Source organism: Gorilla gorilla, chromosome 20 (assembly GCF_029281585.2).
Source record: "Gorilla gorilla gorilla isolate KB3781 chromosome 20, NHGRI_mGorGor1-v2.1_pri, whole genome shotgun sequence".
NCBI lineage: Eukaryota > Metazoa > Chordata > Mammalia > Primates > Hominidae > Gorilla > Gorilla gorilla.
In genome coordinates this window covers 15,398,460-15,415,159 of record NC_073244.2, presented here as the reverse complement: position 1 = coordinate 15,415,159, position 16,700 = coordinate 15,398,460, and the positions used below count along the sequence as shown (strand labels likewise).

The 16,700-nt window shown below is 38.4% G+C and overlaps 1 protein-coding gene across 16 annotated transcripts in view; it reads right to left on the bottom strand.

Moving 5' to 3' along the window:
- Positions 1–340: 340 nt before the first annotated feature.
- Positions 341–16,700, bottom strand: part of ZNF177 (zinc finger protein 177) — a 57,834-nt gene continuing 41,474 nt past the window's right edge. For 10 of the 16 annotated variants that reach the window (XM_063700972.1, XM_063700968.1, XM_055371797.2 and 7 more), the window contains 6 exons: positions 6,142–6,249; positions 4,201–4,286; positions 3,457–3,583; positions 2,926–3,018; positions 2,386–2,468; positions 341–1,864 (listed from right to left, as the gene is read on the bottom strand). In XM_063700972.1, coding sequence (XP_063557042.1) covers positions 755–1,864; positions 2,386–2,468; positions 2,926–3,018; positions 3,457–3,583; positions 4,201–4,233 — 1,446 coding nt within the window. In that variant the 5' untranslated portion in view covers positions 4,234–4,286; positions 6,142–6,249 and the 3' untranslated portion in view covers positions 341–754. The remainder of the gene's footprint in view (positions 1,865–2,385; positions 2,469–2,925; positions 3,019–3,456; positions 3,584–4,200; positions 4,287–6,141; positions 6,250–16,700) is intronic. The other 6 variants (XM_063700975.1, XM_063700973.1, XM_055371800.1 and 3 more) reach the window with 1 other exon arrangement.

The following is a 16,700-nucleotide window of genomic DNA, read 5'->3' as shown; positions in this document are numbered from 1 at the left end:
TTAAACCACGTGGCAGTTAATTTTTCTCATGTAACATGAAATCCAGAGATAAGCAGCACAGGATTAGTGCAACCAGATAATATTGTATCTCCCCTGTTGCTTCATTTAGTATCCTTTCTCTGTCCTCCTCTTGGTGTATATATTTTCTAGGAAATAAGGGACAAGACAAAGGGCAAATAGTTAAGAAAAAAACACCAGATGAGATACTCCCATTTCCATGAGCTTCCTTAGAAGCTGTATCCAGTGACTTCTGCCTACTTTGCATGGGCTAGGGATGTGAACATATTTGGCTGCTCACAGCTGTAAGGGAAGCTGGGTGAAAACTGTCCACATTGCCAGCTTGAACTAAATGGTAAATTTTATTACTTTAAGAAAGAAGGGAGGAATGGATATTGAGACAGCAACTAGTTCTGTCTGCCACAGTACATCAGTCAGTGTCCAGCAATTATCTTCAAATCTGTGTCACACAGAATCTACATATTGAAGACCATGTATTCTGTTCACAATGCAATTAAACTGAAAAGATAACTAAAATATTCATAGGATCTACAGTTGTGACACATACAAGAATGAAATACTCACTGATAAAAACAATCACAGCTATAACATTTATAAGGTTTGTCCCAGTATAACAGACATCCAGAGTTGGGCCAGAAGGCTGTTTCCAGGTGACCATAACAGGGCTTCTCTCCAATGTATGTTCTAAAGTGAGAAAGGAGGCATGAGGGGCAACAAACACTTTCCTGTAGTCATTTCATTCATGGAGTTTCTGGCCATTGTGGATTCGCTTGTGCATTATAAGGTTAGTGCTTGTGCTAAAGGCTTTTTCACACTGAATACATTTATAAGGCTTCTCTCCAGTGTGAGTTCTCACGTGTACCCTCAGGCAAGAGGAATTCCTAAAGGCCTTCCCACATTCTTTACACTCATAGGTTTTCTCACCAGTGTGAGTTCTCTTGTGCACAATAAGGTAAGAGCCTGTGCTGAAGGACTTTCCACACTGGTTACACTCATAAGGCTTCTCTCCAGTGTGAGAGCGTGTGTGTTTCTTAAGGGATGACTGATCGATGAAGGCTTTTCCACAGTCACTGCATTCATAGGGTTTCTCTCCAGTGTGGGTTCTCACATGTTTCTGAAGGGATGAAGGAACAGTGAAAGCCTTCCCACATTCCTTACAGTCATAGGGTTTCTCTCCAGTGTGAGTTCTTTTGTGCACATTCAGATGAGAGCTCTGGCTAAAGGATTTTCCACAGTGAGCACACTCATAAGGCTTCTCTCCAGTATGAGATCTCATGTGTTTCTTAAGGGAAGACTGAAAAATGAAGGCTTTCCCACAGTCACTGCATTCATAGGGCATCTCTCCAGAGTGAGTTCTGACACAGTTCTGAAGGGACAAAGGGTCAGTGAAAGTTTTCTCATGTTCATTACATTCCAAACCCTCCTCCACACTACCAGTTTTTGTGTGGACACTAAGGGGAGATATTTTGCCATAGTCACTGCATTCATCACCTTTCTCTCCAGTAGGTATTTGCTCACGTACTGAGCAGGAAGAGTGTAGGCTGAAGGACATATCACATTGCTCATACTCCTGAAACTTCTGTCCTGTGGGAGTTCTTAAGTGTTTCCTGAGGGATGACTCTTGATTGAAAGCTTTTCTACAATCAGCAAATTCAAGAGTTTTCTCTCCAATGTGAATGCTCACATGACTCCTAAGAGTTGAGGGATGGTTGAAGACTTTGCTATACTTTGTATATTTATAGCATTTCTCTCCCTTGCAATATCTTGTACAAATAAAGCGAGTGTTCTTTCTGAATTTCCCACAATGGTTACACTCCAGGGAGTGCTCACCAGGTTGATTTTCTGCCTGTTGAAAAGGGAGTAAGTGGTGACTAAAGGCTTTTTCACTTTCACCTTATTCACAGGAATTCTCTTCCATGAGGATTCTGCCATATATAGGAAGCACATGATCATGACTGACATGTGTACCATTTTCAGTACGTGCATATGACTTTTGCCCTATTAGCTTTTTCAAGTTGAATAAGCTCACTCCTCTGTCTAAGGCTCTATTCCTTCCCAGCAAAGGGCTTCTTTAATACAGTTTTTCTAATACTGAGTGAAGAATGAATGAATTATGTACTAAATACTTAACTCTAAAATCATATTTACGTAGATGTTTACTTGTGGTTATTCTCTGTGAGCCAGCAAGTGTTAACCTAGGCTTACAGATTTCTCCAATTTCATGAAAATCAAACTCTCCTGAGACAGCTTTCTGGTGAAAGCTTGGTGCCTGAATTCTTACCCCTGCTTTGGGTGCTGATGTTTTAACTCATTCAGATTCCCAGACTTCTACTACAAAGACCAGGAATACTTCCTAGTAAGTCTTACCATGTTTATGCCATTGGATGTTTTTCCCCCAGGAATGTTCTGCATAGCAATTATATCTTTTGATTTAAGTTGAGTTTCCCAGTCTGAAATAGCACAGGAAAATTTTTATAATTATTGGGAGAAAAGGTTGGGATGAAAGAAAAAGGGAGGGAGACCCTATGGATTTGTTTTCAAATAATATCTTCTAAGTAGAGAAATGTAAGAAAGAAGACACAACCAGTGATTCACCAGTGATAGGAACAAGCACTAGAAATGGGAGGTATTTTAGTTAGAAAGGATTGTGGAGGTTGGGAAATAAGACAGTATTATCTGGAAAATAGGGAGAACTAAACAAAAAGCATTCATGGAGACATTACATTTAAAGAGGAATTAAAACTTCTTTCTTGGAGACCAAATGAACGTATGAATGATTGGACAGATGGTGCAACAGGAAGGAAGCTCATGTCATGGCCTCAGATTTCTTTTCCTTCACTGAGTGACATTCCCAAATGTACTAACCCTCACTGGCCAAGGCTGCACTCTGTTCTGCCCAAGGCTCACCTGCACAGTCACCTTGTAGAATTCCTCTTTCATCTGTCTTCAGCTGTTCTTGGTCCACCTTGGAGATCAGACTGTGTCTGCAGAGCTGATACCCTGCTCACGCAGAAAGCAAGGATGTGGGAGAAATGTGTGAGAATTAAATATTCCACAAAACTGATTGCCATACTTTGGCTTTAACTAAAGGATTATTAAAATAGTCAAGTGCAGCTTTAGGAACAACAAAACAATCAGAGCTGAGCTCTTTCTTTCACAAGAACCAAAGAGCATAGTCCATGCCCTATATGGAAGTGACCCTTGAAACCTATACACAAGATCAGACACAGATTGCAAATTACCTTACGCTATTAGTGATAGAGAAAATGAAATCAGTGCATTTTCATGGGAAGCCACTGGACTGCCCCCTCAAGGGCAGGGACCATTCATTTTGGGGTTAACCACTGTATTGCCATTCTTTTCACAGATTCTGGAACACAATATGTGCTTAAGAACTATTTGCTACATAAACAAATGAAGGAATGAGGCCAGCCTTACCTACTGAGGCCAGGTTCCTAAAGTTCTCCAGCATCACATCTTTGTATAGATTTTTTTGAGCAGGGTCCAGCAATGCCCACTCCTCCTGGGAAAAGTCCACTGCCACTTCCTGGAAGGTCACTGAGTTCTAAAACATCACATACATATTCTGGCTCAGCCGATGACCATTTTTGACAATGTACCAGGAGAATGGTGGGTGAGGCTGACAGGACTGGAGAGGAGACTCAGGGCACTGGAAGCTCAGACATGCATCAGAGGCCTTCTATTAATTTGCCTTAAAGCTGAGTTCTCAGAACTCTCTTTAAATCCTACTCCCTGGGCCATCTCATTCAGGGTCATGGTCAAAACAGCTTTTCTAAAATATGGTTGGCTTGATCTTTGCACAATTAGGTTGTGAGCACTCTTTTCGTCTTATTCAGATCCAGTATAGACAGGGCATACTGTAGGAATGCAAGAAACACTTGAGAAATGATAAATAATTTTCCTAGTAAAAGTCTTTCTTTACAGCACTCACTAAAGTATGGAATTCATACTCAAAAATATGGAAGAATATCTGGAGAAAGTTAACAAATGTGGGAACAGAAGCCTTTCCCAGGGATTCCCTCTTCCACATGAAGCAGCCTGGGAGCTGCGGAAGATGAAGCCAGCTCAGATTGGGCTGTGAAGCTTCAGGTCAGGGGCAAGAGATGTGTTCTTTTCAGGAATGGCAGTGTGCTTTTGGAAATAGAGAAATTTCTTGTGTACCTGTGACCAGGTTGTCAGCCACCCTGCAGCCATTCTTCCTCCTGTAGGTTTCCTTCCTGGCTGGGCAGAGTCCTAAGCAGGCAGAGCTAGAGGAGAAGACAGAAGCCATTAGAGTCTAGGCCTGCTAGATATTCAACACTAGCAGGCTGGGAAGCTTCTTCTTACTAAAGGGTAACAACGTACACATAGAGTGTAGTTACAATTTGCCTCCTTATCCAAGAACACAGTATATCCTCAAATTAGAAATATAGTATGCATTTTTCATTTTTTCTTGTTGGACTTTTTTCTAGCCTGAACCACTAAAAAGGCTTATGACTGCTAACAGCTCAGGAGGAATGAGCCTCTAAAGTGCAAAACTGTCTCTGAATATCATTTACCCGTGACAGAAACCAGGACTCACTGGAGAAATAGCTGAGTCTAGTACAGACCAAGAAATCTTCAAGATGAGTTTGGAATATCTTATATCACACCCTCACGTTCCTCATTGTTAGAATGGGACCAATTTCATAGAGTTGGGCTGAGTTAATATCCCGAAATTACTTAGAACAATAACGAGTAACTCATAAGGACCATAAAGGTGAGCATATTTGCATTTCATAATAAAAGGGTGACATTCCAGAACAACATTTAGTACACTTAGCTGTATATGTGAAGTCATCAAAATCTAGTGCTGCAAATCTTATAGCAGAGCTAGGACTCTGTCTTCTTAACTCAGTAGCCTACCTTCCAGGCCCTGTTTGTCTGCCCCTGATTTTACTATTTAAACTTTTTTGTTGTAAATGAAGACACATACGCATTAATCTAGGCCTAAATAGGGTTAGGATCTTGAGTATCACTGTCTTACACCTTCTATCGTGTCCCACTTAAGGTATTCAGGGGCAATAACATGCACGGAGCTGACATCTCCCATGGTGACAATGCCTTCTAGAATGTCTTCTGAAGCATCTGCTTGAGCCTTGTTTTTGAGTTAACTTTTCTTTTTTAGTAAGTAGAAGGAATACTTTCTAAAATAACAATAAATAGTATAAAAATATATAAACCAGTAATGTGGTCACTTATTACTATTCATTATTATGTACTGTATATAATCTACTGTACATAACCATATTTACTACTGTTACATGACTGGCAGTGCAGCAGGTTTAAATGACAGACATGTGAGTGATGTGCTTTACAATGTTACACTGGCTATGTCATTAGGTGATTGGAATTTTTTAGCACTATTAAAATGTTATGAGACCACTGTCACATATGTGGTCCATCACTGACCAAAATGTCTTTACACAGTGCATGACTGTACTGCCAACCAAGAATGTTTTACCTGCCAAAAATGGCCTTCAGAAATGAAGGAGAGATAAAAACTTCCTTGGACAAACAAAAGATGAGGGGCTTCATCAGTAATGGAGCTGATTTATAGGAAATAGTAAATTCTTCAGCTTAAAAGAAAGGACACTTAGTAACATGAAACCATATGAAATTATAAAACCCACTGGGGTAAAGGTAATTATATACTCAATCCAGATTACCCTAATACTGTAACAGTGGTATCTAAATAACTTATAACTCTAGTATAAAAGATTAAAAGATAAAAATACTAAAAAGTTATAATAATTTGTTAATACACAATATAGAAAGATGTAAATTGTGACATCAAAAACATAAAATGTGGGAAATGGAAGTAAGAGTATAAATTGTTTGTATGCAATCAAAGCTAAGCTGTTAACAGCTTAAAACAGACTATTAAAACTACAGGATGTTTTAAGCTTCATAGTAGCCACAAAGCAAGAACCTATATTATGTAGAAAAGAGAAAGAAATCAAAGCATATCACTACAGAAAGTCATCAAATCACAAAGGAAGACAAGAAGGGAGGAAGAAAGGAACAAAACATCTGTACAACAGCCACAGAAGAATGAACAAAAAGGCAACAGTAAGTACTTACCCATCAATAATTACTTTAAATATAAATGTACTCAGGAGGCTGAGGCGGGAGGATCACTTGAGAGCAGGAGTTTGAGACCAGCCTAGGCAACACAGCAAGACCGCATCTCTACAGAAAACAATTTTAAAAAATTATTTGGGTACAGTGGCATCTGCCAGTAGTCCCAGCTACTTGGTGGGCTAGGGTGGGAGGATTGCTTGCATCTGGGAGTAGTGGGAGTATGATCATGCCACTGCCACTGCACTCCAGCCTGGGTAACAGAAACCCTATCTCCTTAAACAAAAAAGTAAATGGATTAAGTTCTCTAGTCAAAACACATAGTGGCTGACTGGATTAAAAAAGAAAGACCTAAGGTATATGCTGCCTACAAGAAGCTCACTATAGCTTTAAGAATGCACGTAGCCCAAAAGTAAAAAGATGGGAAAAGACATTCCACGTAAATGGAAACCAAAGAGAGCAAGGGTGAGTAGGAAAGATCTTATACCAGCTTAACGTTACACCTCAAGTTACTAGAAAAAGCAGCAGCTAAGCCCAAAGTCAGTACAAGGAAGGAAATAATAATAAAGATCGCAGCAGAAATAAATGAGAGACTAGGAAGACAATAGAAAAGATCGATGAAACTGAATGTTGGTTGTATGAAAAGATAAACCAACAAAAACCTTTAGCCAGACTACTTAAGATTAAAATAGACAAGACCGAAGTAAAAATAGAAATGAAAGAGAAGGCATTACAACTGATAACCACAGAAATATAAAGGATCATGAGACCATAATGAAAAATTATATGCCAAAAAAATGGATAACCTAGAAGAAATGAATAAATTCCTAGAAATATATAATCTGCTAAGACTGAATCATAAATAGAAAACCTGACAAGATCAATAATGAGTAAGGAGATTAAATCAGTGAGGAAAAATCTTCCATCAAAGAAAAGCCCAGGACTTGGTGGCTTCACTGTTGAATTCTACCAAACATTTAAAGAATCCTTCTCAAACTCTTCCAAAAAAATGGAAAAGGAGCCCAACCAAACTCCTCATTAAACTCATTTTATGAGGTCAGCATTACACTGATACCAAAGCCAGACAAAAACACTGTAAGAGCAAAAAACTACAAGCCAATATCCCTACTGAAAATAGATGCAAAACTCCTCAATAAAATACTAGCAAACCAAATTCAACAGTACATTAAAAGGACCATACGCCATGATCAAGTGGGATTTATCCCAGAAATTCAGGATAGTTCAAGATATGCAAAATCAATGTGATACATCACATCGACAGAATGAGGGATAAAAACTATATGATCATTAGAATAGATGAAGAAAAGCACTTGGTAAAATTCAGCATTCTTCTGTGATAAAAACCCTCAACGAATTAGTTACAGAAGGAAAGTACTTCAGCACCAGTAAAGGCCATAGGTGACAAAACCACAGCTTACAGCCAATTATAAAAAATTGAAAGCTTTTCCTCTAAGATTGGGAACAAGGCAAAGATGCCCATCCTCACCACTTCTATTCAACATACGCTGAAGTTCTAGCCAGAACAATTATGCAAGAAAACAAAAGGCATCTACGTTGGAAAAGAAGTAAAATTATCTGTTTGTAGATGACATGATATTGTATCTAGAAAACCCTAAAGACACCATGAAAAAATGTTAAAACTAACATGTAAATCCAGTAATGCAGGGTAAAAAAAATCAACATACAAAAATTAAATGTATTTCTAACAAACAATCTGAAAAAAAACTATGAAAATAATTTCACTTATAATAATATCAAAAAGAGTAAAATACTGACAATAAATTTAACCAAGGAGATGATCTCAACACTGAAAATTCTAAAACACTGGTGAAAGTAGAAGACACAAACAAATGGGAAGCCACCCAGTGTTCATGGATTGGAAGAATCAATATTGTCAAATGTCACACTATGAAACGTGATCTACAAATTAATGCAATTCCTATGAAATTCCAATGATTTTTTTTACAGAAATAGAAAAACAATCCTAAAATTCATATGGAAACACAAAAACTCCAAATAGCTAAAGCAATCTTGAACAATACTGGAGGCACCACACTTCCTGATTTCAAATATATTACAAAGGTACCGTAATGAAAATAGTATGGGACTGGCATAAAAACAGAGGCAAATGTAACAGAATAGGAAGCCCAGAAATACACCCTGGCATGTATGGTCAACTAATCTTGGACAAAGATGCCAAGAATAAGCAATGGGGAGAGGACGGTCTCTTCAGTAAATACTGTAAGGAAAACTAGATATCCACATGTGAAAAAGTGAAATTAGATCCTTAAACTACAAACAAAAATCAACTCAAAATGGATTAAAGACTTAAATGTAAGACCTGAGATCACAAAACTTCTAGAACAGGGGAAAAGCTCTTTGATATTAATTTTGACAAATTTTTTTTTAAAGGGTTGACACCAAAAGCACAGGCAAGAAAGGCAAAAATAATCAAGTGAAACTACATCAAACTAAAAAGTTTCTGCACAGCAAAGGAAATAATGAACAAAATGAAAAAGCAACCTTATGGAATGGGAGAAAGAATCTGCACAATATTTAAAATATTTAAGAAATTCATACAGTTCGATAGAAAAAAATGGAATTAAAAATGGGTAAAGGATCTAAATAGACATTTTTCCAAAGAAGAAATAAAAATGGCCAGTAGGTATATGAAAAAGTGCCCAACATCACATTATTAGGGAAGTACCAATCAAAACCATAGTTGGCTGCTACCTCACACTTGTTATAATAGATATTATCAAAAAGTCAAAGGATAACAAGTGTTGGATGTGGAGAAAGGGAACCCTTATACATCGTTGGTAGAAGTGAAAATTGGTACAGCCATTATGCAAAGCAGTAGTGGAGGTGCCTCAAAATATTAAAAAATAGAACTACCATATGATCCAGCAATCCTGCTACTGGGTATATAACCAAAGGAAGTGAAAATCAATATCTTAAAGAGGTATCTGTGACCTCATATTCATTGCAGCATTATTTATAATAGCTGCTATATGGAAACAACGTGTTTGTCGATTGCTGAATGCGTAAAGAAAATGTCATATATATACACGCAGTGGGTTATTCAGTCTTAGAAGGAAACCTGGAGAACATCATGCTAAGTAAAATAAGGCGGACATAGACAAATACTGCATGACCTCACTTACATGGAATCTAAAAAAGTCAAACTCCTAGAAGCATTAGAAAGGTGATTACCAAGGGGCAAGGGAAATGGGGAGATGTTGGTCAATGGGTATGTATTTGCTGTTATAAGAGGGCTGAGTTTTGGAGACCTGATGTATGGCTTGGTGACTATAGTTAATAATTTTCCAAGAGAGTGCATCTTACAAAAGTAAGCGAGGGGATGGATATTAATTAGCTTGACTGTGATGATCATTTCAGAATGGACAGGTAGATCAAAACATTATGTTGTACACCTTAAACATATATAATTTGTATTATTTGTCAATTATACCTCAATAAAGCTGGAAAACCATGCTTCAGAAAAACAAAACTGGCAGGGTGTGGTGGCTCACGCCTGTAATCTCAGCACTTTGGGAGGCCAAGGTGGGTGGATTGCTTGAGGTCAGGAGGTTCAAGACCTCATGGTGAAACCCTTTCTCTACTAAAAATACAAAAATTAGCCAGGTGTGGTGGCAGGTGCCTGTAACCCCAGCTACTCGGGAGGGTGAGGCAGGAGAATTGCTTGAACCTGGGAGGCAGAAGTTGCAGTGAGCTGAGATCATGCCACTGCACCTCAGCCTGGGAGACAGAGCGAGACTCCATCTCAAAAAAAAAAAAAAAAAGGAAAAGAAAGCTCAATGATGAAACGAAGCAAGGGAGAGAACAGATGTAATAAGAATGGCAAAATGGTGACAATCATTGAAGCTGGATGGTAGGTACATAGTGGCTTTATAGCACTCTATTCCTAGGTATGACTGAAAATCCATAGTGAACAGTTTTTTAAAAAGAAAGTAAAATTTCCATATGAAAGCGTGAAGCAAGGAACTGTACCCATCAGGTATAATAAAAAGCAAATCTCTCTTGAGGATTTGTATACACAAGTGCTCTCTTTTAGATTTCAGTCCAAATTCATTTCTGTAGTTCAAACAACCTCAAGAGAATAATTTCACTTAAAGAGGGTCCTAAGTGGCAATGTCCCCAAGCAACTAGTGCAAGCAAATCGACCTATCTCTGGAAAATCAACTTTAAGTCAGGTCTTGAGAAAAAATCTTATATACAAAGTTCTAAGTAAATTGAGGAAGGCACAGTTTAAGAAATTGTGAAACACAAATATACAGTGTACCATGTGTAAGACATAGCTAACACACAGGTTAGCTGTAGCCAATCAGGGAACGTCAGACTTTGTTACGTGGGATAATGGAGTAGTGGTGATGAACCAACTAGAGATGCACAGTTAGTAATATACTGATGAAATGACAGGATGTCTGGAATTTGCTTTAAAAACAAATCTGGGGGGAAAACCCAGCATTATTCAATATTTATTTGCAGTATCTAATACAGTAACCACTAATCATGTACGGATAGCTACTGAATACTTGAAATGAGCATTTAAACTTCAATAGCCACACGAGGCTAGTGGCTATTGTATTGGACAGCTCAGCGCTAGATGATGCAAGATGTGCAAAATATTGGTAACTGTCAAAGCTGGGTGTTAAGGACATGAGAATTCATTATACAGTCAGCCCTCTGTATCTGTTGGCTACTCGACCACAGATCAAAAATATGTGGGAAAAAAAAGATGAATGCTTGTGTCTGTACTGAACATGTAGACCTTCCCCCTTGTCATTATTCCTTAAACAATACAGCATAACTATTTATAGCCCGGCACGGTGGCTCACACCAGTAATCCCAGCACTTTGGAAAGCTGAGGCAGGAGGATGCCTTGAAGCCAGGAGTTTGAGACTAGCCTGGGCAATAAAGCAGCACCCTGTCTCTACAAAAATATGAATATATTTTAAATTATCCAGGCGTGGTGGCGCATGCCTGTGGTCCCAGCTACTTGGGAGGCTGAGGTGGGAGGATAACTTGAGTCCAGGAGTTTCAGGCTGCAGTGAGCTATGATCACACCACCGTACTCCAGCCTGAGCAACAGAATGAGACCCCATCTCTTAAAAAAAAAACAAAAAACCAACCAACCACTTACATAACACTTATTGTACTAGGTACTGTAAGTAATCTAGGGATGACTTAAAGTAAATGGGAGGGAAAACATAGCATCTATGGGAGGATGTGTGTAGGTTCTATGCAAATCCAATGCTATTTTATATAAGGAATTTGTGACTGGAATTTGGAAGCCATGTGGGGGTCCTGGAACCAGTCCCCCCATGGATATGAGAGACAACTGTACTATTCTACTTTTGTGGAGAATTAAAAATTTTCATGATTAAAAGCTTAAGAAAAAATACATGGAGAGTTAAATAAAGGCATTTTAAAATAAAGACCTGAGACAACTTACCCATCAAAAAAGACCATCACAGAAGTAACTTAAAAGTACTTCAGGAGATAGGAATTGGAAGACCCAAAATGTTAAGTAGAATGAACAAAGGTAAAATGGATAAAATTAAGCAAACCTTTATTATATAAAATGGTAACAATACCAAATTTGTGAGATGGAAAAATAAGCTCAATCCTAATACTAAATAATATATAAATTGGGAAGGAGGTGATTGAGTTGTATGTTCCTTGTATTCTTCCACTGGGGACTCACAGTATTGATTAGCTTTAGACTGTAAGTATGCATGATAAAATAGCTAGGGTAACAATTCAAAGGATGGACATAGTGAGTTTAACTCACAGTCTAGAAGAGAAAATGGAATTAGGTTAAAAAAAAAATCTCAATTCCAAAGGTAAGAAAAATAAGGGAAATGAAACAAAAAAAAATAGGTCAAATGAAAAGCACAATGTAAAATGTAAGATGGTAAAAAATGTCTGACTGTATCAATAACAGTAAGTGTACAAATGGGCTAAATTCTGCAGTTTAAAAACAGACTGTCCTGGTAGATTAAGATAAACCAGCTCTATGTTATTTCATTAGATGCACTAAAATCCACAACAACACATAAAAATTGAGTCTCAAAAATAAGAAAGATATACCAGGTGAATATTAACCAAAATAAAGTTTGTTTGCTAAATTAATTTCATAGATTTTGCGACAAAAGGCACTATTAGAGGTAATGACATGAGGATGTAAAGTACCAATTAGGAAGATATAAAATTCTAGTCTCATAAAACTTATAAAGCAGAAGCTAGCACAATTAAAGGATAAATAACACAAATCATCATCACTATAAGACTTTCAAACACTGCTCAGCAATAGAAAGATCATATGAAAAAAAGGATATGAAGATTTCAACAACACAATGACTATGCTTAATCTAGCACACTGAGGGACACTACTGAATGTATGGAGTATACATAGATTCTTGAAGCACACATGAAGTGTTTATAAAAACTGACCATACTGTATGGTGAATATACTGTAAAGCCAGTCTTAAACCTTTCAAAATTTGGTATATAAAACATCTCATGGGCCCCTTAAATATATATACCTACTATGTGCCCACAAAAATTAAAAATTAGAAAAAGATTTGGTATACAAACATGTTCTCTGACATGTCTTAATTACAATGTAATTAAGTTGTAAGTTAATAACGAGATTACATTGAACTATATGAAATGGGTGTTTTGGTAGTTTTAAAATATGGTTGAATATTAGTGGTTTCATGTTTTTCAAGCAAACAGAAAAAAGTAACACATTTGGAATTCAGAAAACATCACACTTCCAAATAACTTATGCTTTTATAAAAGAATTGAATTAGAAAATACATAATACTATGATTATTGATTAGTTCTAAGTACCACAACTTGTAGAATGTAGCTAAACTGGTCCTTAGGAAAAAAATAAGCTTTATATGTTTATATTAGAAAAGAAGTGAACTTAAAAATTAACTTAAGCAGCTGGAACAGGAAGAGCAGAAAATACGATGATGAACTAGAAAACAACAGTATCACTCAAGCTACAAACTGGTTCTTTGAAAACTACTAGGAAAAAAATTGGGCAAAATTCTTCAAAGAAAAAAGGAGAAAAACACAACTACAAATGTTGCAGAGATTAAACAAGACATGAATAACTTTAATCAAATTCAAAACTTTCAGGAAATAAATTGATTCCTACAGAAATACAACTTACCAAAACTGACTGTGTAGAAATTACAATAAAAATAACTAGCTGGTGATGGTTGAGTAACACTGTGAAAGCAATGAATGCCACTGACTTGTACATTTAAAAATGATTAAAATGGCAAATTTGGCTTTAGGTATTTTACCACAATTTAAAAAATATAAAAGAAGAATCTAGACTGATCCCGTCAGCAAGGTGCTAGGTCTTCCCAGCTTAACTCACTGCCCAGATATTCTTTTAAAACAGAAAACAAAACTAGATTATTTAGGTTTTCACCAAAAAACACCATGCTCAAAGGCTTTATCAGTCAGTTATGCCACTCAAAGAAGAAAGAATTCCAGTCTGGATGAAAATCTTCCAGAGATTAGGCATATTTATGAAGACTCTGGTTACTTAAACTACACTTCAATGTAATTCATCACTAATGTTTGCATTATATCAGGTATAGATAACTTATCCACTCTATAGGTAAGAGTTGGGTATTTGGACGGTTTTATTTAATATAGCCTTTATGCAAACCCCAGAATTGTGTATGGTTCAAAATGTTATGTTTGCCTTTGGTTATTCTATTAACAGCAGTTTACAATATTACAAGGAAAAAAAATATGGTCACTTTTAAACTAATTTCACAAAACAGTTTAACTTATCAAAGGGATTACAGTGATTAAGAGTATAAAAGGAAGAATATTCTTTGAGATTGGCATACTGATATCAAACATGACAAGGGCACTTTAAGTAAACAAAATTACAGGCAAATTTCAACATAGATTCAGATATTCTAAGGAAAATAAGTCCAAACAAAAAATGTCAATAAATAGGAAATATATACAACAGAATTAAGTTAGGTTTACCAGAGGAATGCAAGAGATGCTTGCTATTAGAAAATCAATTAATATAATTTGCTTCATTAATAGAGCAAAAGAAAAATTGTATGATCAACTCAAAGTGATAAAAACCAGTATCACATAATGATTTCAAAAATAAATTTTTTCAGCCTGAAAACTTTCAGGCTGAATTTAATTCAGCCAGCTTATTTTTTTTTATTTTTATTTTTTTTGAGACACTCTTGGTCTGTTTCCCAGGCTGGAGTGCAGTGGTGCGATCTCTGCTCACTGCAACCTCGCCGGGTTCAGGCGATTCTCCTGCCTCAGCCTCCCAAGTAGCTGGGACTACAGACGCGTGCCACCACACCCAGCTATGTTTTTGTATTTTTAGTAGAGACGGGGTTTCACCGTGTTAGCCAGGATGGTCTTGATCTGCTGACCTCATGATCCGCCCGCCTGGGCCTCCCAAAGTGCTGGGATTACAGGCGTGAGCCACCACGCCCAGCCTCAGCTGACTTTTGAAAACACAATTCAAAGATGGGCAAATGATCTGAATGTATACTTTTCTAAAGATAAAAAGGTCAACTGCACATGAAAAGATGCTGAACATCATTAGACACCAGGGAAATGCAAATCAAAACCACATTAAGATACCACTTAACACATTAAGGTGAGTGTAATTAAAAAGACAAGTGTGGATGAGGATGTGGAGAAATTCTCTTGTTTTTTTGTGGAGAGGAGTGAAGTGGGAAGTGGTGCTGCCACGTTGGCAAACAGCCTAGCATTTCACCAGAATATTAAACATAAAAGTTCGTCTCATGAACAAGGCATTCCACTCCTAGGTATATACCCAAGAGAAATATTCACAGCAGCATTATTCATATTAGCCAAAAAGGAGAAACAACCCAAATGTCTATCTACTGATGAACGGATAAATGAAAATGTGACATATCCATACAATGGACTATCATTTGATAATAGAAAATGAAGGCCAGGCATGGTGACTCATGCCTGTAATCCTCAGCACTTAGGGAGGCCGTAGTGGATGGATGACATTAACCCAGGAGTTCAGACCAGCCTGGTAACACAGTGAGATCTCATCTCTACCAAAAATTTAAAAAATAGCCAGGCTTGGTGGCCCACACCTGTGGTCCTACCTACTCGGGAGGCTGAGGTGGAAGGCCGAGCTATAGGGAGGTCGAGGGCACCACAGCACTCCAGCCTGGGTGACAGAGCAAGACCTTGTCTCATTAAAAAAAGGAATGAGGCTAGGCACGGTGGCTCACGCCTGTAGTCCCAGCACTTTGGGAAGCCAAGGTGGGCGCATCACAAGGTCAGGAGATCCAGACCACTCTGGCCAACATGGTGAAACCAAGTCTCTACTAAAAATACAAAAATTAGCCGGATGTGGTGGAGCATGCCTGTAATCCCAGCTACTTGGGAGGCTGAGGCAGGAGAATTACTTGAACCCGGGAGGCAGAGGTTGCAGTGAGCCGAGATTGCGCCACTGCACTCTAGCCTGGTGACAGAGGTAGATTTGGTGCCGTGACTCAGATCTGGGGACCTCCCTTAGGAGATCAATCCCCTGTCCTCCTGCTCTTTGCTCTGTGAGAAAGATCCACCTATGACCTCAGGTCCTCAGACCGACCAGCCAAGGAACATCAATCCAATTTTAAATCAGGTAAGTGGCCTGTTTTTACTCTCTTCTCCAGCCTCTCTTACTATCCCTCAACCTCTTTCTCCTTTCAATCTTGGTGCCACACTTCAATCTCTCCCTTCTCTTAATTTCAGTTCCTTTCCTTTTCTCATAGACAGGAGACGCGTTTTATCCGCGGACCCAAAACTCTGGCGCTGGTCATGGACTCGGGAAGACAGTCTTCCCTTGGTGTTTAATCATGTGGGGATGCCTGCCTGATTATTCACCCACATTTCAGAGGTGTCTGACCACGTGCGGATGCCTGCCTTGGTCCTTCACCCTTAGTGGCAAGTACTGCTTTTCTGGGGGCAAGAACCCCCGACCCCCTTCTCTCCATGTGTCTACCCTTCTCCGCTTTTCTGGGGGTCAAGAACCCCTGAACCCTTCTCTCCATATCTCTACCGCTTCTCCACTTTTCTGGGGTGCAAGAACCCCCCAGCCCCTTCTGTGTCTCTACCCCTTCTCTGCTTTTCTGGGGGACAAGAAGCCCCCACCCCTTCTCTCCATGTCTCTACTCTCTCTTTTCTCTGGGCTTGCCTCCTTCACTATGGGCAAGCTTCTGCCCTCCATTCCCCCTTCTCCCTTAGCCTGTGTTCTTAAAGACCTAAAACCTTTCTCCTTATATCAACTCTACTCCCCCCATATTTAGACCTCTCACAACACAAACTACTATTCCTGTGGCCGCTCCTTTATGTATCTCTCAGCAAAGACCCACTGGAATTCCCCTTGGTAACCTTTCACCTTCTCGATGTTCCTTTACTCTTCATCTCCAAAGCCCAACTACACACATCACTGAAACAATTGGAGCCTTCCAGCTCTG